The 26,874-nt window shown below is 36.9% G+C and overlaps 1 protein-coding gene across 2 annotated transcripts in view; it reads left to right on the top strand.

Moving 5' to 3' along the window:
* PDE1A (phosphodiesterase 1A) overlaps positions 1-26,874 on the top strand; it is a 265,269-nt gene that overhangs the window by 194,689 nt on the left and 43,706 nt on the right. For both annotated transcript variants that reach the window (XM_062188736.1, XM_062188745.1), the window contains exons 7-13: positions 923-1,023; positions 9,653-9,778; positions 13,418-13,519; positions 13,621-13,741; positions 22,300-22,381; positions 24,502-24,622; positions 24,994-25,181. In XM_062188736.1, coding sequence (XP_062044720.1) covers positions 923-1,023; positions 9,653-9,778; positions 13,418-13,519; positions 13,621-13,741; positions 22,300-22,381; positions 24,502-24,622; positions 24,994-25,181 — 841 coding nt within the window. The remainder of the gene's footprint in view (positions 1-922; positions 1,024-9,652; positions 9,779-13,417; positions 13,520-13,620; positions 13,742-22,299; positions 22,382-24,501; positions 24,623-24,993; positions 25,182-26,874) is intronic.

The following is a 26,874-nucleotide window of genomic DNA, read 5'->3' as shown; positions in this document are numbered from 1 at the left end:
TCAAGTGTTCTTATAATATTCTTCTGTTGTTTTGTGTAAAGTTTTAATTGTTTCAAATATATGGAATAAGACCACAATTTTGGATCCTCCATTCCTACCATCAAGTGTCATTTCTATAGTGTTGTCCAATAGAATTTTCTTCAATGATAGAATAGTTTTATAAAAATGTAGCTAGTATGACTGGGAAAGTAAACTTAATTATACTTATTTTTAAGTTGTCAAATATTTTTAATATGTCAAATCATATTAGATAGCGCAATGAAAGTGTTTCACAAGATATAATGAATAAACTATTGAATTACTTCTAAATAAATAGAATAAAAATTTCATTAAGCTATCTAGTTGGTAACAGAAAGATCAGTCTGTATGAATATATGGTCCAAAATTAAGTGAAAACATTTATACTTTCCTTTTATGATTGTGAAATTGAATTGCAGTCATATAGGTGTTATGATTGAAAAACACTGAATTCACAGAAACTCTTCTAATCTTTAAATGTAAAAATGAAGTCCAGGGGCCAATGTTGTGGGATAATGGTTAAGCTGCTGCCTGCAACACCAACATCCCACATGGGCATCAGTTTGAGTCCTAGCATCTGTGCTTCTAACCCAACTCCCTGCTAATAGCCTGAGAAAACCTGAAGGTACCCCACATGTTTGGGCCCCTGCAGCCCTCATGGGAGACCTGGATGAAGCCCCTGGCTCCCAGCTTCTGGCTGGCCCAGTCCCAGCTGTTGCTGCCATCTCAGCAGTGAACCAGAGGATGGAAAATCTGTCTCTCTTTCTCTTTCACTGTGTAACTTTCAACTAAATAAATAAATTTTGAAAGAAACCTGCTAGATTTTATATGATTAAGTATACTTAGTGGACTGAAAACTCTTTCACCTTTCTCAATATGATGAAATCTTTCTTTTATTTACCAGCACTGGCTCAATGAACTGGAAATTTTAGCAATGGTCTTTGCCGCGGCCATTCATGATTACGAACATACAGGGACCACAAACAACTTTCATATTCAGACTAGGTAAGCTGGATAAAGTACTAACTTGCATAAGTTAACATTTGAAAGTTTTTTTTTCTCATATTACTTATTTTAAGGGAATTAAAAGCAACCAAGGCTAATAAGAAAGGGTTTATTAGATTTGAGGAAAATACTTAAACTGCAAATATGTAAATAGCTAATTATTATTTTTCAAGAACCTTACATAGATTGTATGGCATGTTTAGCATTTAAAGGAGTTTAAAGAAGTATAAGACAATTCCTCTCTACCCAGAATTTATACTGTGAGCTATCACACAACTCAGACTTATCTTATAACATGTAATTTAAAGTATTGGTTCTGTGTCATCACATATTTGAAAGCAATAAAATTAGATTCCTAAAAAAGTACAGAAGTCAAAAAAATCTCACTTCTAGGACAGCATAGAATCTTAAGTTTAAAGAAACTGAAAAAAAACTTTTAAATGATGGTTTTAATGACAATTACTTGACTCAAAATACCAGAGTGACAAGGGACTGCCATAAAAAAAAATGCAACAGACTGAGAAGCTTAAACAACAGAAATTATGCTCAGTCTGGATTTGGTTCCTTCTGCGGTCTCTCGCCTAGATTTGCAAACAAGCAGCCTGCTGTGTCCTCACATCGTCTTTTCTCCATGCACATGCATCCCTGCTGTCCAGTCTTCTTTACATAAGGACATCAATTATGTTGGATTTGTGGTATGTTCACACTGAGAATTCGAGCTTAACCATATTAATTTTGAGGAGAACCAGTCTAACAGGAAGGTAGTCTAAACTCAGTTGAACAGAGATCCCAATTCTTGAGAGGCAGAATTTGGTCTGGTGCCCAAAAGGATCTAACTTATTTATACTTATAAGGTCCTGAAGTTTCTGTAAGTCTTTCCCTAGTCAGGAATGCTTAGCTGGGATTTATAAGAGACTGATGTCTCCCTGGAACCACTGTAGAACCACCTATTCTTACTGAAGGAAAACTAAATTTAGAAGTTTTTTTTGTTTGTTTGTTTGTTTAATTGACTTTCTTAGAGAAATTTTATGTTTTTAGAAAAATTAGCAGAAATTACAAGGAATTCCCGTATAGTCTCTCCTGTCACTCTATAATTTCCCATTATTAATTAACATTTTGCATTGGTGTGGTACATTTGCCAAAATTAAGGAACCAATGTTCTTACATGTAATTAGCTGACATCTATAGCTTATATTAGGGTTCACTCTTTGTACTATAGACCCTATGGGTTTTGACAAGGGCATAAAGTCATGTACCTACTGTTGCAGAATCATGCACAATAAGATAACTGCCATGAAATCTCTGGTATTTCTCCTATTTCTCTTTTTCCTCTGCATTTTCCTGCAGCAATCATTGATCTTTTTAGTATTACCTGAGTTTCATACTTCTCAAAGTTCTATATAGTTGAAATCAAACAGTGTAAAGCTGTTTGTAGAGACTGGCTTTTTCCACTTAGAAATAATCATTTAAGTTTCCTCCATGTATTTTGATAACTCAATAACCATTTTGCTATTGCTGAATAATATTCCATTGTCTGGATGTACTATAGTATATTTTTTTCTGTTCACCCATTAAAAGAGATGTTGGCTGTTTCCAGACTTTGGTACATATCAATAACAATGGCATAGGCATGCATGTGCAGGTTTTTGTGTCTTTGGTTCATTTGTTTTTGCTTTGAAATATTCCCAAAATCTATATTTTCCAGGGATATAGAGTTTTTGTGTTGATATGGGAAGTAGAGAAACATTTTATTACATCGGGTTAATTATACAATGCTGCTCTTGCAGCCACAGACACATCATGGCTACTTGAAAGAAACACAGGGTTGAAATTCAAGCAAGGGAATGAACGGGGAAAGCAGTGTATCCATCCCTGGAATAGAAGAAAGCCCCAGTCTCCCACAGAATGACAGTAAATGATGGGCAAGGAGAAGCTTGCAGCCTGGTTCGTTGGCAGCAGTGTTAATTCATATTCACCTATTCACAGAGTAGAGATGGTTCTTCTGCTTTTATTTATGCTAAACATCAAAGGAAAGAGCCTTTGCTTATCAAAGTCTCCCGACATCCACTGAACTCAAAAAGAGCAAGATTTTAATGAAAGATGGCTCATTACTGAGCTGGAATCTGCACAGGACAACGGATTTAGGAGTTGGAGAAGTAAATTGCTGCATATGAGTGCTTCAATTTTTTATGCTGAAGTGTTCAGGTCATGGGCAGGTCTTTTTTTCCAGAAGCTTCTTTAGATTATCACTTGTTAGCTTTCTTCTTTTGCTGCTATTCTGCAAATGCATGAAGTGTCCTAGGTTACGTTTGGTTTGGGATGTGGAGAGGGAAGAGGAAAAAAAGGACGAAAGAAAAAGATGAAGACAGAAAAAAAGAGAAGCTAAAGAGTAAGCGGAGGGGAGTAAAAAAATGATGTTTTTCCTATTTTATATTAAGAAATTATATAAGAGGGCAAAAATGTCTTATATTTTACTTATTTTCTTATAAATTATCTAATGGTCAGTTATTGAAAATTCTACATGAAATTGAAAATTCTATGAGTACAATTGTTGTTACAACCAAATGTAACAATAGTACATTCACTTTTTTCCCCCAAACCCTCATTACTGTCTCACATTTTATCAAGGCATAAACAAGGTTACAAATCACCAATATTGGTAATTCTGTATTTCACATTACTCATTTTTATTTGAGTCTAGAGTGCATTTCCAATTTTGAAACCCATTTATTGTACAATACAAGATAACTGAAAAGTAATTTAGAACATAGGGTGAGGCTGGATTTGAGTTCAACGCAGATATAATAACTCATGTAATCCTTGAAAGTATAAATAAGTGGAAATAATTTTCTCTTTGTGAAAACGCCGAGCTGCATGTTACCATGGATACTGAATGTTGCTTAGAGTCTTGTTCTTTTCTTAGCAAAGACCATCTCAAACATTAAGACCATGCTGTATTCTCAGCACCCTTGTTGGATTTATGAGAGAAAACCATGCACACCTAACTATAATAAACCTGGTTCAAAACACAGATCTTTGCTTATTTCTAAAGGAAGAGTTGGTCATCTCTGAAGCTATTGTCTTGTAATAGCCCTGACAAAACTGCTGTGGCTAGATTTGGGGCCATATGAGAGAAGTGATGTCATTGGGGGGAAAATCAGCTTTTCCCATGATTTCAGCAAATATCTAGAAATCCACATGATGTTTTATTTGGGCAATATTTAATTATCTCATGTATGCTTTCTAGTTCTGGTTTCTGCAGACTGAATCACAATAATTGGTTAAATGATTTTTTTGTTTTGTTTTGTTTTTTGACAGGCAGAGTTAGACAATGAGAGAGAGACAGAGAGAAAGGTCTTCTTTCTGTTGGTTCACTCCCCAAAAGGCCGCTATGGCTGGCACGCTGCGCCAATCCAAAGCCAGGAGCCAGGTGTTTCCTCCTGGTCTCCCATGCAGGTGCAGGGCCCAAGCACTTGGGCCTTCCTCCACTGCCTTCCTGGGCCACAGCAGAGAGCTGGACTGGAAGAGGAGCAACCGGGACAGAACCGGCACCCCAACTGGGACTAGAACCCGAAGTGCCGGCACCTCAGGTGGAGGATTAGCTTAGTGAGCCATGGCGCCAGCCGGTTAAATGATTTTTTGGCCCAATTGAGATATTTTTTATTTCATTTAAGTTATACAAGTTACATGTATTTCATGTATACAGATTTAGGAACCTATTGGGATTAAAAGGAAATCTATTTTGAAAAATTGAACTGTTAGCTAAGTATATACCACCACATCTTTATAGCAGTGCTGGAAATAAAAGAGGAAGGAATTACTGTAGTGCTGGATAGGTTATATACCTTACGTTGCACTAATAACAAAGCTTGGCTCACCTGGAAGACTATCTGGTACAAATCTTGGTTACTGCAGGGGACCCCAGATCTCTTTAGTTGTTTCTCTTTTTGTAAAATAATTTTTATTATATAAGGTATACAACATAATGTAATGGGAAACATATGGATAATAAAATGGTGTGAAGCAAGTTAGCATATCCCTCATCTCACTCAGCTACATTTTTATTGTTGCTGTTTTTGTGGTTGGTGTACTTCTTTATTTTGTCCTACTCCTCAGTGAACACTCAGTTGAGAGGAAGTGCTAGGTTATAACTAAGACTCTACCAACACAAAGCCTAAAACATTAAGTCAGTCTTGAGGGGGGAAATTTTTATTTATTTATTTATTTTTTGACAGGCGGAGTGGACAGTGAGAGAGAGAGACAGAGAGAAAGGTCTTCCTTTTTGCCATTGGTTCACCCTCCAATGGCCACCGTGGTTGGCGCCCTGCAGCCGGCGCACCGCACTGATCCGATGGCAGGAGCCAGGTGCTTATCCTGGTCTCCCATGGGGTGCAGGGCCCAAGCACTTGGGCCATCCTCCACTGCACTGAGGGAGGAAATTTTATACCAGGAGGAATGAAAGTAGAGAAGTCCAAATGTTGAAAAAGATGGAAGCAAATTTCCTACTTGACTTTGCTTTTGCTCCATATTTCTGCTACCTGTTTACAACTTGCCAAGTTACACAAATGGGCTCTTCATTTGAGCACAATGGTTTTGCTTTCATTCCACATTTACAAAAAGATCTGGCAACTTAGGAGGACAGAGCAAGGAGGGGCAAATTCTCCATTTTACACACATGAGAGTGCTTGGAATATTTCAGACTACAGGAGAATACCAAATGCATCCATGTAACATGAATTAATTTACATTTAATAATCCAATGACATAAAAATACAGATAGATCAATAAAAATGTTTCCTTGAATTCATCATTTTAAAAATTAAGCATCCAGTATAAATTGGTGGTGAGACATAAGTTTTGTTTTGAAATTTTGAAATATAATTGATTATTTAAGAAATTATTTTCTCCACTGGGACTTAAAGCACAAGGTTCTATAATATTCAAACTTAGTCATAACATTAAAAGCAATAATTACAAATAGACACAATGATTTTCAGCATTCTCTCTACCTCTTACCCAAAGTAACATTGATCCAAAGGAATAGTGGTATGAATTATCTGGAATGAGTACAAGGAGTTTTTATTTCTTCATTGACTTAACGAGACTGAGACAATTTCTTTCTCTGTAGTATAAGTGGAGGATCTCACAGGTATTTGCATAATAAATTGGGAAAAAAAGACATACACACATTTAAATCACAATAATTAATAGGAAGTTAAGCACCATGACAAAGAAGGATTTAGCCTCAACACCAATTCAAATAATGTAGTTAGTAATAATAGAATACCGAAGACTAGGTAGTTTAAAAGGAACAGATATTACTCACAGTTCAGGAGGCCAGAAAGTCCAAGCTCTGATGAATGCCTTTTCTGCTGCATTATCACGTGATGGGAAGAATCACATGGTGGGAGGATGAGAACATGAGTAAACCTGCTCTCATGGGCCCTTTTCATAATGGAATTAGACTATCTGGGATAGAGGAGCCCTTATGATTTTTATAATAATTAATATCATTACAACAGGCTAAAGAAAACTCACATGAACGTATCAATAGACATAGGAAAATAATTTGACATAATCCAGCACCCATTCATGCTAAAAATTGTTATTAAACTAGGAGTACATGAGGACTTTCACAACTTGATGAAGGGTATCTCCTAGGATAGAACAGTTGTTACCAGGGTTTGAGGTTGTTGGTGGTAGTTCGACATTGGTCCAAAAATACAGAATTTAAATTGGATAGAAATAAGCTCAAGAGATCTATTATATAACATGGTACTATGGTTAATGACAATATATTGTGACATTAAAAATTACTAAAATAGATTTTAAATTATTTCTACATACATAAGTGATATGTGAAAAATGCATGTTAGCTTGATTTAGCCATTCTACAATGTACATATTTCAAAACATCTATATGTAAGTTATACAATCTTGGTTAACTTTAACAGTATGTTCACAAAACTTATGACTAACATTATATTTTAAAGTGAAAAAACTTTTAGATTGCCAAGTTCAAGAACAAAGCAAGCATATCACCTCTCACTTTTGATTTTCAACATCATAGTGAAATTTCTAACATAATAAGACAGAAAATGTGGTTGTGGGGCATACATATTTGGGAGGAAGAAATGAAACTATCTTTGTGTTTGATATGACCATCTGTGTAGAAAATCAGAAGGACTCAACAGAACTCTCTAGAACTAAGACTTGATTATAGCAGGGTTATAGGATACAAGGTTAGCATGAAAAACAGCACTTCCCTATACAGTAACACTAAGCAAGTGGAATTTGAAACTGAAAACACAGTATCTTTGAATTAAGTACCTCCAAAATGAAATACTTAAGTTTAACTAAATATATACACCTCTATTTGCAGAAAATTGCAAAACTCTGATGAAGCAATAAATGCAGAAATATTCCATAATCATGGAAATATTCATTCTTGTCACTATGTCAGTTCTTTCCAACTTGACCTATATATAGTCAAAGGAATCTCAAGAAAAGTTTCAGCAACTTACATTAAATACATTGACAAAGTGGTTTTAAATGTTATAAAGACAGGCAAAAGATCTAACATAGCCAACACAATATTGAAAGAATTGTACAAAGTTAGAGGACTGAACATTGCCTGACTTTACAGCTTACTCTAAAGCTACAACAATCAAGATGGTATGATGTTGGTGAAAGAATAGACATGTAGATCAAAAGAACAAAATAAACAGCCCAGAAATGGATCCAGAAAGGTATAGTCAACTGATCTTTGTCAAAAGAATAGAGGCAACATAATGGTGTAAAAGTATACTTCTCAATATATGGTGCTAGAAGAATGGGATGATCTACATGCAGAATGTTTTTATAAAGAAATCTAGATACAGATTATCATAGTTTGGATGCGTTTTGCAGAATTCATGTGTTAGAAATTTAATACCCAATGTGACAGGGTTGATGGGTAGGGCTTTGTTGGTAATTTTCATGTCACAAGGGATCCTCCCTCCTGAATAGATTAATTCCATTATAAAAAGGGATCATGGCAGCAGGTTCACTCTTGCTCTCAGCCTTCTCCCATGTGATTCCTTCTGTCACGTGACAATACAGAAGGAGGGTACTCATCAGATCTTGGACTTCTAGCCTCTGAACTGTGAGAAGTATCTGTTCCTTATAAACTACCCAGTCTTAGGTATTCTGTACACATAGCAAGACCTTATATCCTTGCAAAATTTTACTTCAAATATATCACAAACCTAAATGTAACACAAAAAACTGTAAAACTCCTCAGAGAAAATCTAGATGAACTTGGGTTTGGCAATGACTTTTAAAATATAACACAAAGGGCACAATTCATGAAAGAAAGAATTGGTAAGCTGGACTTCATTAAAATTAAATCTTATTCTGCTAGAGTCTTGAGAGAAGAGAAAAAAACAGATTGGCAGAAAATATTTTAAGAAGATATAGTTCAGAAAGGATCATCCTTCAAAATGCACAGAGAATACGTGAAAGTCAAGAAAACAATCCTGTTTAAAAGCAGGCCAAAGTTTTTATCAGGTATCTTAGCAAAGCAGACAAATAGACAGCAAATAAGCATATGGAAAATATTTTCATCAGATGTAATCAGGCAAATGGAAAAATGAATTCACAGTGAGATATCACTACACATGGATAAGAATGAACAAAATCCAGAACTGGCAAGAGTATGTGCTGGCAAAGATATGGATCAGCAGCAACTCTCAGTCATGGATGGTGGGAATGCAGAATTGGTACAACCAACTTTGGGAGACAGTTCAGCAGTTTCTTAAATGAGCCCACTCTTACCATATGATGCAGAAATTGAATTTCTTGGTAAGGAGTTTACAATGTATGTCCGTACAGAAACTTGCACACAGATATTTACAATATTTTTATTTTTGATTCCCCAAACTTTTTTTCAGTAGATGAATGATAAATATTGGAACCTCTAACCAGTGTGCATTATTCGTAACTAAAAAGAAATGCACTGTTATCCCATGAAAAGACACAGAGAGAATTTAAAAGCATATTAGTTAAAAGGAGCCAACCTGAAAATACAAAATATGATTCCAACAGAATGATGTTTTGGAAAAGGCAAAACTATACAGACAGTCAAAAAATCAGTGGTTAGGAGCTGAGAAAGGAATAAAGAGTGGAGCGTAGAGGATTTTTACAGCAATGAAACTCCTCATAAAAGACTCATTAAGACTCTAATGATAGGTATATGCCATCATACGTGGTCAAAACCCAATGAAAGTACACCACCCAAAGTGAACCCTACAGTACATTGTGTACATTGGGTAACAATGTAAGCATAGGTCTATCAATCCTAATAAAAATACCACTCTTTAGGGCATACACAAGTGAAGGCAGAAGATACATGTTCAATCTTTCTACCCTCCACAATTTTTCTATGACCTTAAAACTACTGTAAAAAAAATTAAGCCTATATAAAGCACTTAAAATAGTATCGTTTTTAAAAAAAGGAAACTAAGTACTTTCACAGCTTTAAGTTTTTGATTAAAGGATTTACTAGTTAGGTAACTGGAAAGTCGAGTCTGTCCAGACACTTGCAGTGTGTAAATTAATCCTCAACTTGGCCTTTTTTTTTGCTTCTTAGGTCGGATGTTGCCATTTTGTATAATGATCGCTCCGTCCTTGAGAATCACCATGTGAGTGCAGCTTACCGACTCATGCAAGAAGAAGAGATGAATATTTTAATAAATTTATCCAAAGATGATTGGAGGTGAGTTTCAGGGAGAACCTAGAGGAAAATTAACCTAGGAAAAAGGATAGATTATGTGATGCATAGTGAAGGAAACAGGTAAAATTAATGCCTTCCCAATACTACAAACTCAATTACCATTGACTGGATAAATCTCAGAAGGATAAGTACCTAAAAGACTTTGTTGAGGAGCCAGAATCTCTTAAATGTAGCTGAAATATTTCCAGGTGAATTCAACATTCACATGCATGTACAAGACTTCACACCACATAAAAATACTTCAAGATACACAATGATACACTTTCTTCAACTGAATATACTGAGCTGTATTCAGTATGTACATTATCTTATATAAATTCAAAATTTTAGTGTATTTATTCCTTCATTTGTTATTTTTCTGTATGTATATATATATATATTGTTATTCTTTATAAAACAATCAAAAAATTTCAATATGTGGTAGAAAAACTCACAAATACACTAAAATGATCTTAGTGCAGAGGGAAAGGTCGTGTGTTTTTCCAGGGCATCTGTTTCTTTAAAAAATTGCATGAAATGGTGATTCTTATTGTCATAGAAGGAAATAACTGGATGTAATGCCATCACTCTGCATAACCTTACCTCTTTCGCCTCCTCCTCTTTTGGTTGTCATCATGCCCATATTTTGACTAGAAGTTTGCCAGATCTAGCAAATAAAAAGAAAGGACCTTGAGTTCAACGAAAATTAACTTCAGATAAGCATAAATATTTTTTAGCATGAGTCCTAAATGTTCTAAGGGACACTTAAACTGAGACAAAAAAAAGCTATTTATCTTTAATAAATATCCTGTTAAAAAGTAATGGACTTGGGGGCCGGTGCTGTGGCATAGCAGGTAACGCCACCACCTGGAGTACTAGCATCCCATATGGGCACTGGTTCAAGTCCTGGCTGCTCCTCTTCTGATCTAGCTCTCTGCTATAGCCTGGGAAAGCAGTAGAAGATGGCCCAAGTGCTTGGGCCCATGTACCTGTACGGAAGACCTGGAAGAACCTCCTGGTTCCTGGCTTCGGATCGTCAGAGCTCTGGCTGTTGCAGCCAACTGGGGAGTGAACCAGCAGATGGAAGACCTCTCTCTGCCTCTCTCTCTCTGCCTTTCAAATAAATCTCAAAAAAAAATTAATTAATGGAGTGTAAAAGGTTCTAACATGTAAATATCAAAAGATTTGTGTTTTTAAAGCAAAATTTAAAGAAATATCCAAAAGACAAGTGACATGGGATCAAGAACTGCCTTTTAAGAACAAACACAAAACAAAAGGTTAACAAGCAAGCCATAAACTCCCAGGACTACTGGTCTAAATTTCCAAGTCTTCCTGATTGCCAATGCCACTTCCAGATAGGAGTTCATATTTGCAACTGTATAAAGTACTAAAGGGGAGAGGGGGGTGTGGAACTTTATTTGGGGACCTAGTTCAGACCTTTCATTTTAGATTAACCTTTCCCTTCTATACACTGTTGCCTAGTTTTATGTGTTACTGATTGATTATTGATAGCAATTACTGATCACTTATGTACAAAGCACAGAGTGTTAGATTCTAGATTTCATAAAACTTTAATCTGATTTTATTTAGAATATCAAGTGAACCAAAATATTTGTGTTAATATAGACCTTGTCATAATTTGAGAAAAAATGTAATTGAGAACAATTTTCCTAACTACTAGTAATAGCTTCATTTACCTTAATGTTGGGATAAAAGTGTTTTAAGCAAACCATTCAATATACAAATAGTAAGCAGATTAATAACTGCTCATGGCTGCCATCTAAGAATCCAATTGAATTGAGTATCCACAATTTCGAAGAACTTCCAATGTGTGTGGTTGCTTTGAAAAATAATCTGATCATCCAGATGTAAAACATCTTTGACACAAGATCACAATTAAAGTTACCCCAAAGCTTTGATTTAACTCACCCCGTGAGCCATACATTTTTGAAACAAATTACAGTTCTTATGCAAGCGACTTTTTGCCTATCTGCACAGAGCAAATACCAAATTGTGTAATCTGCAAGCCTTTGCTGTGGTGGATTGTTTTCTACCTAATGCAAAGTTATTAATTATAGGCTCACCATATTTACAGTGTCTTGGTTAAAATTTCCAATATGGGCAGATGTCATGGTGCAGTGGATTAAGCAGTAGCTTGGTATACCCACATTTGACAATGGAGATTCCTAGGATCAAGCCCTGGATACTCAGCTTCCAATCCAGCTTTCTGCCAGTGTGCACCCTGGGAGGCAGCAGAAGATGGCCCAAGATTTTGATTCTTTGCCACCCATGTGGAAGACCCAGATGGAGGCATCTTCCTTCAGCCTGGCCCAGTCCTAGCTGTTGCAGGCATTTGGAGAGTGAACTAACTGATGGATGATCTCCACCTGTCTGTCTCTTTTGTTCTGCCTTTCAATGAAATTTCTCATATTGATTATACAGGGAGAAGTTCCAAAAGCTTAAACAGAGAATTGCAACTCACTTTAGCACTTCAGCTTCTCTGGGGTTCTTACGATGGACCACTCCTTGGTGCCAACCTTCCAAGTTCCAGCTCTTGAGGGAGGGACTCCTGTGGTTCATTCTTACTCCAAACACTGAATAGATGTGTGACTGGGCCAATGACTCAGTCTCCCCCGGTAGGAAATATTAATACCCTGTCATCTAATGAAGATTGAGTCTTAATATTCGTGCAAAGCAACTACAACATAGTGCTATTCAGTACCTAGACTAAATGAATACTAAATAACTAGTACTGGATTTGCTAATAGTGATTTTACTAAAAAGATGCAGAGTCTTGAAAATACAAGCCTTTCTTATTTGTGCCATTTCTCAGAGACAGGAGGCTTTTAGTTTTGTTGACCATTTGGATTTAGAATGCTCTCAGCCCCACTGGGCTATTTTTCTTTTTGCTTCCAAAGCATCCAGATACTCTATTTAAAATCATGTTTCTGGCCGGTGCCGTGGCTCAATAGGCTAATCCTCTGCCTTGCGGTGCCAGCACACAGGGTTCTAGTCCCGGTCGGGGCGCCAGATTCTGTCCCGGTTGCCCCTCTTTCAGGCCAGCTCTCTGCTGTGGCCTGGGAGTGCAGTGGAGGATGGCCCAAGTGCTTGGGCCCCTGCACCCCATGGGAGACCAGGATAAGCACCTGGCTCCTGCCTTCAGATCAGCACGGTGCTGAACCAACTGCAAAAGGAAGACCTTTCTCTCTGTCTCTCTCTCTCACTGTCCACTCTGCCTGTCAAAAAAATAAATAAAAAGAAAGAAAGAAAAAGAAAAAAAGAAAGAAAATAATGTTTCTTGAAACTGGCTAAAAATCCTTTCAGATAGAAAAACAGCATTTAGGAATTGAAAAGGGAGGAGGGTTGTGGTAGTGTAGCGGTGGGAAAGGGAAGACTTTCTTTCTGCAGGGGAGATGATAAACAGCATCATTCACAGGTCTCTGCTGGTAACTTCTTAAATCAATGGGAGTTAAAGGGTAAAATTATCTCATGCTTTTTGTAGTTACTTTTACATTTGAAAAGTATCATCCTGTGTCCATGTCCCTTAAGAAAACTAAAATGTGATGAAGGGAATTGAAGGAACTGTTCCAGTTGAGAACAATAAAGGGCAGATGAACGTTTCTCCTTTTGATGATTCTACAGGGATCTTCGGAATCTCGTGATTGAAATGGTTTTATCTACAGACATGTCAGGCCACTTCCAGCAAATTAAAAATATAAGAAGCAGCTTGCAGCAGCCGGAAGGGTAGGTTATTTTCCTTTGTCTTGTGAAAGTTTCCTGGAACTATACCAACACTGTGATTGGTTACTTTGTTCAATAATTTGATCATATCCTTGGTTTAACAGGATTGATAGAGCCAAAACTATGTCCCTGATTCTTCACGCAGCCGATATAAGCCACCCAGCCAAATCCTGGAAGCTGCACTACCGGTGGACCACAGCCCTAATGGAGGAGTTCTTCCTACAGGTGCCTCTTGCACACTATGTACATGTTTATGGAAACCGTCACTCTGCATATTGATATACACTTTTCTGAACACAATCCAGGCCTGGTAACTTCTTTTTATCAACTGTATCCAAGAAATTCTTGAGGATTTTCACCGATGTATTAGTGTTTCAGATAAATAGACCTATGTAGTATATTACATATTTTAAGGAGAGTCGTCTTGGGTGTTAGACGCTATTCTCAGGAAATAGTAAGGGAGGGATTAGAATTGTTGCCTATGAGGATGTAGCTGCTAGAGCAAAGACAGCAGATGGCTTTGGTAATGAAAAGAGAAGGATATGTAGCATTTCTGTGTACTAACATTTAGTCATATATGCATAGCTGTAATGGGGACCATGGGGTAGTTTAGTTGTGTGAAGATGTGCCTGTCTAACTATGTGTGTGTGTATGTGTGTGCATACACACATTCTTTGTGAGAAAGCAAACCTGGACATAGAGAATGGTCCATGTTGTCTGCCACAAAGATACATTTATTTTCTCCAGTGTCCTGTTATGACCCCTCACTTCAACTAGGGTACTGCAATACAAGTGTGATGCTAACCACCCAGAGTTAGCATCAACTCCTACAAGGTAGAGTCTCAGACTTCCATATTAGTTCTGCTTCAGTTTTCAGTCACCAGCAGGGCCACAGGACACCAGGACTTCCAACTCACCAGTTACGAACTCAGGATTTCCTATGCGCCTTCGTAGGTCGTGTAACTTGCTGAAAGTCCTCTTGGAATTCAGGAGGGTCCCACACTTACAACAACAGTTTCATTAGAAAGGATACAGTGGTATAACAGCCAAATGAAGAGATACTTAGGGAAAGTGTGGAAGGGTCCTGGTGAGCCAGCCAGGGATGGGCCACGCTGAAGCCAGAAAGATGGAACTGAATTTTGGTCTCCCACATTGGTGGCAGGGAACCAACAACTACTCTGCTACGTTTCCCAGCCATTAAAAGGTAGCTGGATAAAAACCTGAGTAGCTGATACAGGAGGCCAGTGCCCATATGGGATGCCTGCATTGTAGGCAGGCATAGCTTTACCTGCTATGCCACAACGCTGGCCCCCAGAATAACTATAATTAAAGGGCTGACAATATTAGGTGTTACCAAGAATATGGAACATCATATATTGAAAGTAGATGTATCATACATAAATGGGGGCCATATAAATCTTTACAAACACCATGGAAAACTACTGCATAGTAGCTTCTAAAGTTCATATCCCCATGATCTACCACTTCTTCCCAAAGGTATATTAACCAGATAAAGTCCTGTTCATGCCCATGAGATGTCTTATAAAGGTGATCATCACTTTATTGCTTATAGTATCCCTATGATAGGAATACACCAAGTATCCACTAAAAGATAGAAACAGATAAATCAATCATGGAATAGTCATACAACAGATTATCATGCAACAATAAAAATTAGATTAATAACACTCACACAAACAACAATTCCAAAAACACATAGTTTTATTCCATTTATATGAAGTTAAAAAACTAGCAAAGTTAATTTATGGTGATATAAAACAGAGCAGTGGGTGCCTACAGTGGGTGGATCTCTTTGTCATTCTTGGTGCCTGGTAAACTGTGACTCACATATCCGACTAGCAGAAATTAAAAACACATCCAATATGAAAGGTTAAGTCTTGGGAAAGGTACAACATCATTCTATTTGGAATATTTCTGTTGTCTGCATTTTCTGATTATGCTGCAAAGAGTAAGGAGGTATAAGGGTTTTCTTTCTTTCTTCCTTTCTTTTTGTTTGGTTTTTCTTTAGTAAATATAAATTTCCAAAGTACAGTTTATGGATTACAATGGCTTCCCCCCTCATAATTTCCCTCCCACTTGCACCCCTCCCATCTCCCACTCCCTCTCCCATTCCATTCACATCAAGATTCATTTTCAATTATCTTTATATACAGAAGATTGATTTAGTATATATTAAGTAAAGATTTCATCAGTTTGCACCCACACAGAAACACAAAGTGTAAAACACTGTTTCAGTACTAGTTATAGCATTACTTCACATTGGACAACACATTAAGGACAGATCCCACATGGGATGTAAGTACACAGTGACTCTTGTTGTTATTGGAATCCCCTGGCACGTTTCTAACTCCACCATTTGGGGCAAGTCCGATTGAGCATGTCCCAAATTGTACATCTCCTCCCTCTCTTATTCCCACTGCTATATTTAACAGGGATCACTTTTCAGTTAAAATTTAAGCACCTAAGAATAACTGTGTGTTAATTACAGAGTTCAACCAATAGTACTAGAACAAAACAAAGAAAAAATACTAAAATGGATAAAGTATTACTTTGTACATCAACAGTCAGCACAAATTTTGTATAATCCCAAAGTGTTTAGAAATAGGTAGTCTTTGCTTGAATGTCTTTCTGGCTGCAAAACAGCCAAAGAGAAAAGCAAGGATATTTATATGGACTATTCTAAAAGCAAACTATCTCTGCTAGCATTGCTTCATCTCTCCCAAAATGAAAATCTTCTCAGATCATCAGAAGTTTATTTAGGACTTCAGCCTTGAATGATAGAATTTTGTACTGAAATACCATTTTTCAGTTTCTGGAATTTAATGAGGGAATGATTTTCAAATGCCCTTCAGAGATGTATTTAGTAAAACAGAATATGAAGTTAAAAGTCAAAGCAATCAAGTTTGAACTGACAACAAATGTTTTTCAAGCAAAGCAAGTTTATCAGTGGGAGACTTGCACTAAAATATGATATTGACTCCAACAGGTAAAATGTTTTCTTGAATTCAACTGAATTAATCTCAGAGTACTCTTGCTTCTGAAACTTCTTGTTACACACATTGTTCAGAATGCGTTTAATGTAAGCTATTAAAATGGATCTGTGTATCTGTGCAGGTATCTAGAAACTGGCAGAACTGCAGTGGTTTTACATATGTTTTCTTTGCTTATCTTTACATAGCCATCTGTGAAACTATCAATTTGTCAAACTTACTGTAATGATAGATACTTTCTTCCTATGCATCTAGCCTGAGTAGTTGGAGGAATTTTTCATCTCAGTAAGAACAGCATTTTTATACAGCACTTTGTAAATAAATTCCTTCATTCCTTCAAAATATACCAAGAATTTAAATTCTGCATCTTATAACCCACTGGCCTCTGCTAGAGGTTATGAAGCAAATCAAAGCAGGTCTCAAGAATTCATCAGGGCCCTCAGTTGTAGTATAAAGGTGAACATCTAATGGTTCTTGCTAGAGAAAATATTTTATGTATGTTGTTCAAATAGAAACTAAACAGTGTAACGTGGAGCCGCAATTGGACTCTGCTTCAAAAAACCTAAGGGTAACTCCTAGCTTTTGTCTTCCAGAAGTGGTGGGCATGAATCTCCACATTCTTACATGTACACGTTCTGCCTCTTTCCCAGGCTAGTGTTGAAGAACAAAATGACAGAATGAACGCAAGAGGGCTTGGCACACTCTTAGCCATGACACATAGTGAAGAATGGGTGGCATTTGATAACCTTCACAGTCTGTTTTAAGCTTTATATTTTTCTAAGACAAACCATCAGATACTCATTGATTGAAAGATTTCATAGTTATAGTTGAACTGTAAATTATCTAGGTACAATTTTGGAAACACATTCTCAATACAATTACAGGGATTAAAAGTAGTCAATTAAGTATTTCTTTTTCTGCAGAATATAGCACCAGATTTTCAGTTCCTTCAACAGGCTTGGAACAAAAGTAGAGACAGGATACAAATTTCAAAAAAATCAAAACAGACTGAGTGGATTTTTAGAAACTTCAAGAATAAGAAAAGTGATGTGTATATCAATTAATATTTCATAAATATGCAAATGGTTTGGGGATATTTGACTTCTAAATCAATGTATTTTTAGCTTGTCTACCAAGCTCATTTTATTCAGGTATTTCTGGAGGGCAAATCAGTATAAACTACGCTCTTTGTATCATTCTTAAAAATTCCATCATTACCCCAATCTTTGGTACAACTATTTTAAGTTCACACTCTAAAGCCTTGAGAATTACATACAGAATTTACAGTCCTGAGAAATGTATATTTATGATTGAGTGAGCAGCTGAGGGTAAAGTAAAAGCAAATTCCCATCGCCAACACATTTTCAAAATAATCACGAGATATTCGTGATTAATGCCCTCTGTAACTCTATACTGTCGTAGGTAGATTTGGAAGATACTTCATTTCTACTGACTGATATTAAAGATCAGAGATGGAGGTTCCAGCACTCTCCAGAAAACATAATTAAAGGAAGACAGTTTTGGGGGAGGAGGTTTGATAAACACTTATTTTATTTAAAAGGCAAATGAAGACAGATAGATCATGCATGCACTGATTCACTTTCCCAAATATCTACAACAGCTGGAGCTGGACCAGCTGAAAATCAGTAAGCCTGGAACTCAATCCAGGTCTACTCTGTGGGTGACAGAGACCCATCACTGCTGTCTCCCAGGGTGTAGCAGGGAACTAGAAGCAGCACTGGAGCAGGGACTCAATTCCAGGCATTCTAATATGGGATGGGCATGAACCAAGCAGTGTTTTAGTCACTGCACTAAACACCTGCCTCAGATTTTTCCTTCTTAGTCTTTTCTCTAACACACATTAAGTTGACAATGTTAATATAATTTTTAAAATTGAATTTTAAAACTAGATGCTCCTCTTAAAATTTGTTCTTATTTTATATTGTGAACTTAACATAATTTTCCTTCTTATAGCTTTGCCACCCATAAAAATATTTGAGCAAAAACATACATTAGTTTATAAATGTTAGCCAAGGTAATAATTGCAAATACAAGTTATTTTGAAATGTCAAAATGGCAATTTTTCCCTAAAATGTATACAGTATTCAATGTTGCTAGAAATAGTACAAAATGTGTCATTTCAAAAATCAATTTTATTTCTACTGGTAATAAAAATATTTTTAGAATATTCTCAGCCAAGAATCTAGCATAAAAAGTCATAGATATCACTTTCAAAATTGTATAATATTAAAAACTGCAGCTATGAGCCAGGGTAATAACTTAAAATGTAAACATTAGAGCTTCTAGTTTAAGAGACATAAAATTATTGTAAACATCGACTGGATGGGGACTTGTAATGTTGTATAAATCATTTATAATACTCACAAAAATACAATTATACCATATCATAAATTTTACTAAAGGTAAATGTGTTAGTTGCTTTAATTGTCAAACATTTAAACAGTTCTGTGGCTTTGTTACAGTTTAGAAGGTTTTTTTAAGGAATGAAGGTAGGTAATCTGATTACATAAATAGAGTGTACAAAGAAGCCTAAACTAGTGTTATTTTCCCTCATTCCCCTCTTTCAATTGCCCATAGAAATAGTGGTCCCTGAGATTCTGCCCTCAGCCTCACCGTGGCCTCTACGCCTGTGGTCAGGGGCTTCCTGAATGTTTGTTGTTAATGTTTCTGGGCGTAAAACAGGTTTCAATGCAAGAGGGTTCAAGATTTCTATACTTCTTTCCTTCATTTCTTTAAAAATGATAGAAAATGCTTTAGTTTCAAAAGGGGAAAAAAAAAGTACTGGTAAGTCACTGGATTAGATGCCTTGTTGATTTGATAGTGCCAATAGCTGTCAGAGCATTTTACACAGTTAGGAAAGCACAAAAACAGTTGAAGTGCCTTTGCTGTGGCCTTCAAAGGAACCTCAGCAAACTGCAAGAGGACTGCTAAGACAGGAGTGAGCTGCCAGGCAGAGTGTTTCCATTCTGATGGGGCTGCTTTCCCTATCTCGTGGAACACAGAGCTGAGATCCAGGAATAACATTTTTCACTGGTACTAACTGATTAACTGCTCCAACCACTTGAGTACATCAATTTAAATGCCAAGACATGCGTATGTAAAGTTATTGATTCTTTAAAATGTCTTTTTGGCCTCCTGAAGGCATTAGCCTCAAGGAAAGTACAACTTCCAAAAACTATAAATTGAGTGTCCCACAATGCACCTTGCTTTGAGCAGCGATTTCATCTTGATGGACAATGTATATTCTCTATCTAGGAATGGAGTTCAAGTATCATAAAGTTGATCACATTTGGCTTCAGAGATTCTAACTGGCTTCTTATCTTCCCCCTCTCCCTCAGTAGTATCGCCTCTTTGTTGGGTTTTTAATTCTTTCATAGTCCAGGCCAAAGCCACCCTACTAATCTTGCATTTGTGGCCTTTATTCATCCTGAAGAATAAATAACATTTTGAAATATTTATAAATAAATTGAATAATTAATGGACTTCAGCATTCAAATATGCCTTAGGTGAAGAATTTTAATATTCTAAATTAATTGTGGAGCACAGGAGGGGAAATATTAATCTCTCACTTCATCTATAGGAAGGTCAAGCTGCATGTATCTATCAAATACCCAAGTCCTAGGTGAAAATGTTGTCATCTAGAAATGTCCAGCAGTCTAAAATTTAGACTCTTGAAAGTTAAATCATAGCAATGGCCTTTTCAGTCCTAGATTATCATTGTCAGCTCTACTAAATAAATACATAATAAAATAAATTTGTGTTCAAGATATAGCAGAACCTTTACCAATGAAACTGGTTAAATGTAGTTTACCTGCATTTAATAAACAATAGAATATAAAATTCACTTGTATCTGCACATATCAAATGAGGATCTACAATATTACATTTCTCATGAAGTCTTTCAGTAGCCTTATTTCTACTTTTAAAATAATGGCACCAATAGGCTCTTACTCATTCAAGGAGAAGCCCAAGAATCATCTTTAAGTCACTCTAACCATCCTTCATGCTACTGAAAATTCATTTTCAAAGGTAGAATCTCCATCACATCAATTCCTTCCTGGATGAAAGAAGAGGTAGAAATACCAATGCCTCTCTATTACATGCTAAATTGAATACTAATTCTTATTCCTGTGGTTTAAAACCATACAAGCTATTCATTTGCCATCATCAATACCTTCATTTGCCTAATGACATTACTGCTATTATGAATTATCATTTTTATTAGCTAAATTTAATGACTTTCTAAATGTTAGGCATTATCCTTAGACTTCACAAAAATTATCTGGGTAAGTTTAGAAAAATCCTACTAGGTATATAATATTGTATCTTGTTTCTAAAATGATCACAAACTTAGATAACAGATGAAAATTTCTTTCAGTAAAGGCTGTGACATGTCTGAAGTAACAGATAATCCATGAATAGCAGTAATCAATTATCCTCTGACTCCATCACAAGTAGTACTTAGAATTCCCTTCCACACATTCCTTAAGCTGGGTCTGAATTTCAATTACAAGTAAAATTGTTGTTATTCTCTATGAGAGATTAGGGGAGTTGCTTGTGGAGCTCACAGGAATTGTTATTCCTTATCTTCTCTAAGTCATGAAATGGTAAAATGTTCCTGTTTGTGGTTACTTTACCTACTTCTTCTGTGACCATATTTAGAGTTTTACCAAACAATTCTGGTTTCAAACTTTATGCCTATAATCCTCATGATCAGATGCCCAGCACACGGGGAATACACCAGAGACCATTCTCAAAGGCATGTGTTGAAATCATGTTATACAGATCAAGCTAAAATTATTTCAGAGGAAACTGAGTAAGAAGGCAAGTTTGAACTCCTTAAATAGATGTGGAGTGCTACGCAAGACTGGGCTACGGCATGAGGGTTTATAGCCAGTAAACCACATGAAAATAGATTCAGATTCCTTCAAATGGCCAAACACATTCAAGGGAGCAAGAACAAGAAATTCTCTTCTCTTTCTCTCCTGAGCACATTCCCATGAATGCAAGGGAAAGAATAAATGTTTCACAAACCTTGAAATAATAAGTATTTGCCAAGAGCAGACACCTTTATTTTAGGAGATGAAAATCTAATTGCTTCTCATGTTAAACCTGAACACAAATGCAATTATTTGACATATATGCTCAATCTACTGTAGATATTTATATAATAGTAAAAAGTCATTGACATTTTAATATCGCTAAGAATCTATTAGAATAAAATTATGCACACAGAATGTAAGTGTTGAAAGTATTCTGTTATTTGTTGTAGGTTATTTAATAAAACTTGATTAATGACTAGTAAGATGTTTCAAAGTGTTCATATACTTTCCATTTCATAAAACAGCCTAATCTTGAAATCTCAATACTGAAGTCATGCTTGTGTTTTTGGCATTTTAAAAAAGGAGCAAAAAACTCCATGAGCTGGATTTTTAATTAAATGCCAGTACACTGAGATGACTACATTATGGTGCCTTAAAATTTCAAAAGGCAAAGTTTTGCTTTTTTACAATCAAGGGATTGTAATAGTGGAGTAACAGCTCCAGGTTTTTGAGAATGTTCCCCTTGCAAGATGTCTGCCAAAAGAGACCATCTGAGCACAATTATAAGATTTTGGTTTTATATATTTTGAAAAAGTGACAGTTATAAACAAAAGGAAAGATGTGACTTTTTAAAGGCTTTGTATCTAGTCTGCTCGTGACCTTGGTTTTGCCTACCCCAATGTGAATGAACCCACCTTTCTTTCCACAGGGAGATAAAGAAGCGGAATTAGGGCTTCCGTTTTCCCCACTCTGTGATCGAAAGTCAACCATGGTGGCCCAGTCACAAATAGGTAACATTGCAATGGTCGTGGAAAGGGGACAGGTTCTTATCAGTTTACCAGTGTATTCACCATGCTGCTCAAACTCTGCCATGAAAACCTCATTCCATGTTCATGATAGATTTGATCTTTAGACTGATCAATATGATGCTGAATGATAGGAATTATTGAAACATTTTCAGAAGATGCATTCAATGAAGTTGAATTAGTAAATATAATTTTTATTCTTGTTGTTATCTTTTCACAAGAGGACTTTCTTCCTCTATAAGAGAATATTTTTTGTTGCTGACTATTTTCTGTGATTTACTCCTTTCAGGGGTGGAGAAGGTCTAGCCAACAGGCAGTATAAGGCCTGCAAAAATCGTTTGTTCTGACCCTGCCAAAGCAACTCCAGGCAGGACTTGAAATTCATATCTTGAAATTCACATAGCAGCCAAATTTGTAAATTGATGATTTTGTATGATACATGAGTGATGTCATAAATATTAAAATGGCCATTGGCAGAAAAAAAGCTTCCCTACTCCTGCATAGGATAATTCAATAAAAATATGAATGTACCTGTTCTGTTATCACTAACTCATATTCTTTTGGAAAAAAATTCTCATGAATAGATAAGCTAACAGGAAATTTGCAAAATGATATTGCTTCCAACCATGTTCATTATCATCTGTATTTGTCTAGGTGTTTCAAGTCCAACCCATTATTAGAAAACATTACTGCAATACTGGGTGGTCCAAATATTTGTCACAGTCATTCCTGTGTCAGCATCTTCATTACTAAACTCTATGAGCAATAAGTAGAAGGATCACCACCCTTCCCTCTCCAGTTTGTCCCAGCAACACCTACCCCAACACTGCGGGGTGCTGAGGCTGCTCTCTGGACCTTTCCCCTTTCCCATTCAAGTTCCAACAACTGTTTTTCGAGCCATTGTAACACAAGTGCTTATCACTGTTCAGTAAGTGGGAATGTGGCAGGCTAAGGACCTCATTTGGCCAGCTGAGAAGGCAGGAGTATTCAGGGCCTGCTGCTGTAGTATAAAGGCATACATTGTTGCCACGTTAAAAGAGGCAATGTCATTTGACAACCTACATATTCCAGGCATTAAAAATCATACAGAACTTTAAATAGCACCCTATGTGGCCAATTAATATTGCCTTGTGTTGATGGCATCAATTAGAATATAAAACTGTTGAAGTTTTTTTGAGTTAAAAATGTGCCTTAATGTATACTAGGAGTAATCTAGTTACTTGAAATGTGCATTACTTGTATCTGAGCATCCAATAGGTGTTCTTCAAATGTGGCTATCTCCCAGGGCACTATCACTTCAAACCCCTTCCTCCACTTATTGTATTTAGGTGGTGGTCCATTGCTCCCACTCAACAGCACTTGATTTCAAGCAGCAAACCTCACCTGGGACCTTGGGGTGTGGAAGGATACACAGAGCTTAGAAGAGGTCATTTCCTTGTCTTCCTAAACACCAAGTGGTCCCAAAGGACAATGCCTCTTTTTGATCTCGAGGAGTGCTTTAATGGAAAAGTCTTGATTCAATCCTGACATCTCAATGTGGTGGGATTGATGCTGTCTTCCTGAGATGTTCTCTTCATTGATTTGATAGAACAAACATACCCACAGGCTGCAAACTAACACTTTACATCCACAGACTAGTAAACAGAAATTTGAAATATTAACATGCTGGCAGAAAGCTCAGACTAATACAGTAAAGGAAAAAAAATGTGCTAGCTTTCCTACAGCCTGAAGCGAAAAAAAAAAAACCTTCAATTTTTTTGGAACTTTGATATTATTGCATGTTGGTCAATAATAAAATTCAACAAGTGAAAGATTTTTGGAATAGGTAATATTCTCCTCACTAATAGAAAATAGCTTCACTATCATTAGATCCGAATGTACTATTAGTTTATGAGGTTTTCAAGGGAAGATTCAAGATCAGCAAGCTTAAGTTGTGTCACTTCTACCACTTGAGAAATTTTATATGGCAGCGGAACTTTAAAGATCACATTATTGAATAAAACTAATATCAAGAAGGGAAGGGGTGCCAGAGACCCTTCATTGTTACTGATTTTAGAATTATAGAATTATACCATGGATTAATTTATTAATTTTTGCTTCTGTAGGTTTCATTGATTTCATAGTAGAGCCAACATTTTCTCTTCTGACGGACTCAACAGAGAAAATTGTTATTCCTCTTATAGAGGAAGCCTCTAAAGCCGAAACTTCTAACTATGGGGCAAGCAGGTATTACCATCATTTTTCATCTCTGATGCGTGGAGGGAATTTTTCTCACAGCTAGGCAGGGAATGCTTACAAGAATTGTTAGGTAGTATTGCCACCTAGTGGTTTTATGTCATACAATATCTGTCTTTGGAAACGGTTTGTGGCCCAACTACTGAAAAAATGGAAGTACTCAGGAGTGTAGTGAGGAGTGTCCCTAGCCCTTTCCATGCCACGAGGGAGGGAAGAGAGGTGAGCAGCTCCCATCAGCTGAACACCAGGGCTGTGCACCTGCTATCCAGAGTCAAGTCATTTTTGTAAAGTTCTCAGACTTTGTTCCCTCGTGCCATCTCCTGACCTTGTGATCTTTTGGTTTCTGTGGTTGTGACTGCCAGTTCAGCCACCATTGCGGGCTTACACGCTGCTGATGCACTGAGACGATCAAATACAAAAGGCTTTGTGAGCGATGGAAGTTACTCCCCCGACTACTCCCTCTCAGCTGTGGACCTGAAGAGCTTCAAAAACAATCTGGTGGACATCATCCAGCAGAACAAAGAGAGGTGGAAAGAGTTAGCTGCACAAGGTACAGTTCTCTTAATGTTTCCTTGAATAGCTTTGATTCAGGCAAGCTCTTGGTGCTATTTTTGGAATATAACCCCACTTTGGTCAATCGTGGGAAAGCTGGCTTTTGTTAGATAAAAGGGAATTCTCCCTGTTAATGCCAGTAGGCTGTAGGAGTGTGTGTGTGTGTGTGTATGTGGAAGTAAACTGGATATGAGAAATGGGACAAAATGGTAATCAAACTTCAAAATACAATAACTTTGTGTTTATGTAGAGGTGCTTTTAAGCCTGTGCTTAAGGCTTCTTACATGGCTTTTCTATTCTGAACTAAGAAAGTAATACTTAGTAGCAGATTTAATTTTTTTTACCCTTTGATGAACTTACTTCTTTAAGAATCTCTGTCAGCTGACGCCGTGGCTCACTAGGCTAATCCTCCATCATCTAGTCCTGGTTGGGGTGCCGGGTTCTGTCCCATTTGCTCCTCTTCCAGGCCAGTTCTCTGCTGTGGCCCACAAAGGCAGTGGAGGATGGCCCAAGTGCTTGGGCCCTGCACCCGTGTGGGAGACCAGGAGGAAGCGCCTGGCTCCTGGCTTCAAATCTGTGTAGCGCCGGCCGTAGCGGCCATTTGGGGAGTGAACCAACGGAAAAGGAAGACCTTTCTTTCTCTCTCTCTCTCACTGTCTAACTCTGCCTATCAAAAAAAAAAAAAAAAAGAAAGAAAAAAAGAATCTCTCTCATGAATTAGAAAATTCATTTGTAGTCAGCCAAAGAAACCAAATGAGAAACTAACTATAATTGTTTCTGACATACTTGCAGGTGTGAATTAATTGGTCCCTCTTTGGTTTGAGAAGTCAGCATCAAAATAGTTGTTATCTTTCAAACTCCCAGATCTGGTCCTTCCACTGTCACACTCCCTTCCTAGAATCTTGCCTCCCTCGTGCACCCCACCCCTGCACAGTGGCCTCCTGGAAGTTTATAACACCCAAGTGCCTTTGCAATTATTGTTTCTTCAGCCAGGAATTCTTCTTGGGCTCTTTGCAACTCTGTTTCTTGGCTATTGAGTCTCATGTTTTTAAAATTTTTAACTTAAAAATCATAGCCCCTAACTCATTTGATTCTCACATGGGTTTTATTATTCCCATTTTACAGATAAGGAAATTGAGGTAGTGGAAAGTTAGGCGACTCTCCCAACATCCACTTATAATTACTAACTGAAGGATTCAGTCCTTCTCTCCAAATTGCATCCTAAAATCCCATGCTTTGGGTCCACAGAGGCGCTCCTTGATGACTAAATGTAGTTAGGTCTCTGTCCCCTTTTTCCATCTGAGAGCCCAGTTTAGTCATTTCAAAGCTGGTATCAAACAACAACATTTATTTTATTATTTATTTTACATGGAAGTCTAATGATCACAATAGTCACATGATCTACTTTGTTTTCTAGTGTATCTCCCACTCCTAGCATTGTGCTATGTAATAGACACTCATTAATTAGGTTTCAATAATTTGTTTAATTGAGGAATTAGTCTCATATTGTATCATGTTATGCCTTAATCTCTGATTAGAAAAATAAAACTGCTGAACTAATACCTCCATCTGCCTCTGTAAGTCACATTTTCCCAGCCATGTAAGACTGACTGTAGTTAAAAAGAAATTGCTTCCCATGCAGTGGTCACTCTATACAAACATTACAAGGGCCACTTCATGAGTGTATAACC

The sequence above is a fragment of the Lepus europaeus genome, chromosome 1 (genome assembly GCF_033115175.1).
Source record: "Lepus europaeus isolate LE1 chromosome 1, mLepTim1.pri, whole genome shotgun sequence".
Lineage (NCBI taxonomy): Eukaryota > Metazoa > Chordata > Mammalia > Lagomorpha > Leporidae > Lepus > Lepus europaeus.
The sequence above is the reverse complement of the archived record's forward strand: the minus strand, read 5'-3'. Positions and strand labels throughout refer to the sequence as shown.